The sequence below is a fragment of the Seriola lalandi genome, unplaced genomic scaffold (assembly GCF_002814215.2).
Source record: "Seriola lalandi dorsalis isolate HSWRI2012SDOR001 ecotype SW California unplaced genomic scaffold, Sedor1 jcf7180001977902, whole genome shotgun sequence".
NCBI classification, from domain to species: domain Eukaryota; kingdom Metazoa; phylum Chordata; class Actinopteri; order Carangiformes; family Carangidae; genus Seriola; species Seriola lalandi.
The window spans coordinates 1-1436 of record NW_019448568.1 but is presented as its reverse complement, the minus strand read 5'-3'; the positions used below and the strand labels follow the sequence as shown (position 1 = coordinate 1436).

Here is a 1436-nt window from a genome sequence, read left to right as displayed (position 1 = left end):
TCGTGTGCTCGTGTCCAGGAGCCAGGTCCAGCCAAGGTGGCGGTGACCGGCTCTGGGATCCCCGAGGCGGAGAAGGTCCCGGACTCCAGCTCCATAATCTGGCAGGAGGAGCTGAACCAGAGGGAGGCCGAGGGGGCGGCGGTCTGGGCCGCTGCCGACCTGCCGCCAGGATCACCACTGGCCTCCACAGGTAGAGAGGAGTAACACCTGTGTATAGAAGAACCCAGACCGTGTTTGTGAATCAGATACAGATAATAACAGGAAGTAAAGTTTATCGTGACCCTCTGCTCCTCTCGTCGTCAAGGTGACGGTGCGTCTGTGGGCCACGGCTCAGACGCTGGTTCGGTGAACGGTGATGAGGTGGACCGGGGAGGCGTGGCGCTGCACAGCTCGCCGCTGCAGCCGCCCGGCGACCTGCTCTCCCCCACCGGCTCCTGCTCCAGCCTGGGAGGAGTCCCCCGCTGCCTCTCCCCAGCCCCCAGCGACCCCTTCCCCTCCGGCAGCTCCCTGCTCTCCAACGGGTCCCACATCAGCGGCTCGGTCAGCTCTTTGGACTCGGACGCCAGCGGCAGCACGGTGACGAGCACCGACAGTCACCCGGCCAACCAGAGGGGGGGCCACGCCTACGGCCACCACGCCAGGCGCCTGGAGGCCGAGGCCAGGAAGGCCGAGAAGAGGAGCCGGTTCAGGAGCCCCGACAGGCAGGAGAGGGAGGCCGTCCTCAGCCCCGAGAGGAGGTCAGCACCCGTTCCTTACTCACCTTTAACTGTGTCTCACCTCATGTCTTTACCTTTCTCAGCTCTTTGGCTTTAAAAGAAGCAAAGTTTTTAAAGTTAAGAGCATCATTTTTTTTATAGCTTTCTTAATAAAACATTTCTTGTTTTTTTTTTCCACAACCCTGCAAAAATATCTGATATTTCTTGACTTAAGCTCCATAAAAACTGAATCCTACAATCCCCATAATGCAACATCTTTCAAACTTGTGTGTGTCCAGTTTGAAACACAGACTTTTTCCTCTAAATTTATAGTCTCAAATTTCTGCCTAAAGACTTTTTACAACTGTTTTCACAGGTTGAACAAACTGAACTTTTTAAAACCAGTTCATTAATAGTGAAAGTTGCTCTGCAGCTGCTGTATGGAGGACAAAATATGACATTGGCATGCATAAATAAATAATTGCAGAAATAACTCATTAAATACATAAGTAAATACAAAATAAATTTGTTTTTGATTTTTGAAAAAAAAAGGATATTTCAGTATTTTTACATTTCTTTATTTATGCATTTTTGTATTTCTGTGTCCATATGTAGCGATAGCAACATTTTCTGAATGCATTTATAATATAGGTAACAGGAGGTTAGCTAACGTTAGCATGTCTGCTGTAGCCGTCACTGATGAAAACAGACGTGTCACATTATGAACCTTCACGTTACCGA

General features: G+C 49.9%; 1 protein-coding gene across 1 annotated transcript; it reads left to right on the top strand.

Moving 5' to 3' along the window:
• Positions 1 to 3: 3 nt before the first annotated feature.
• On the top strand, positions 4 to 828 carry LOC111657605 (uncharacterized; the record flags this gene model as incomplete). The annotated part of the gene is made up of 2 exons (XM_023409849.2): positions 4 to 190; positions 305 to 828. Coding segments are annotated over 2 exons (696 nt in total), but the record flags the coding sequence as incomplete, so codon positions are not given.
• Between the last annotated feature and the right edge of the window lie 608 nt (positions 829 to 1436).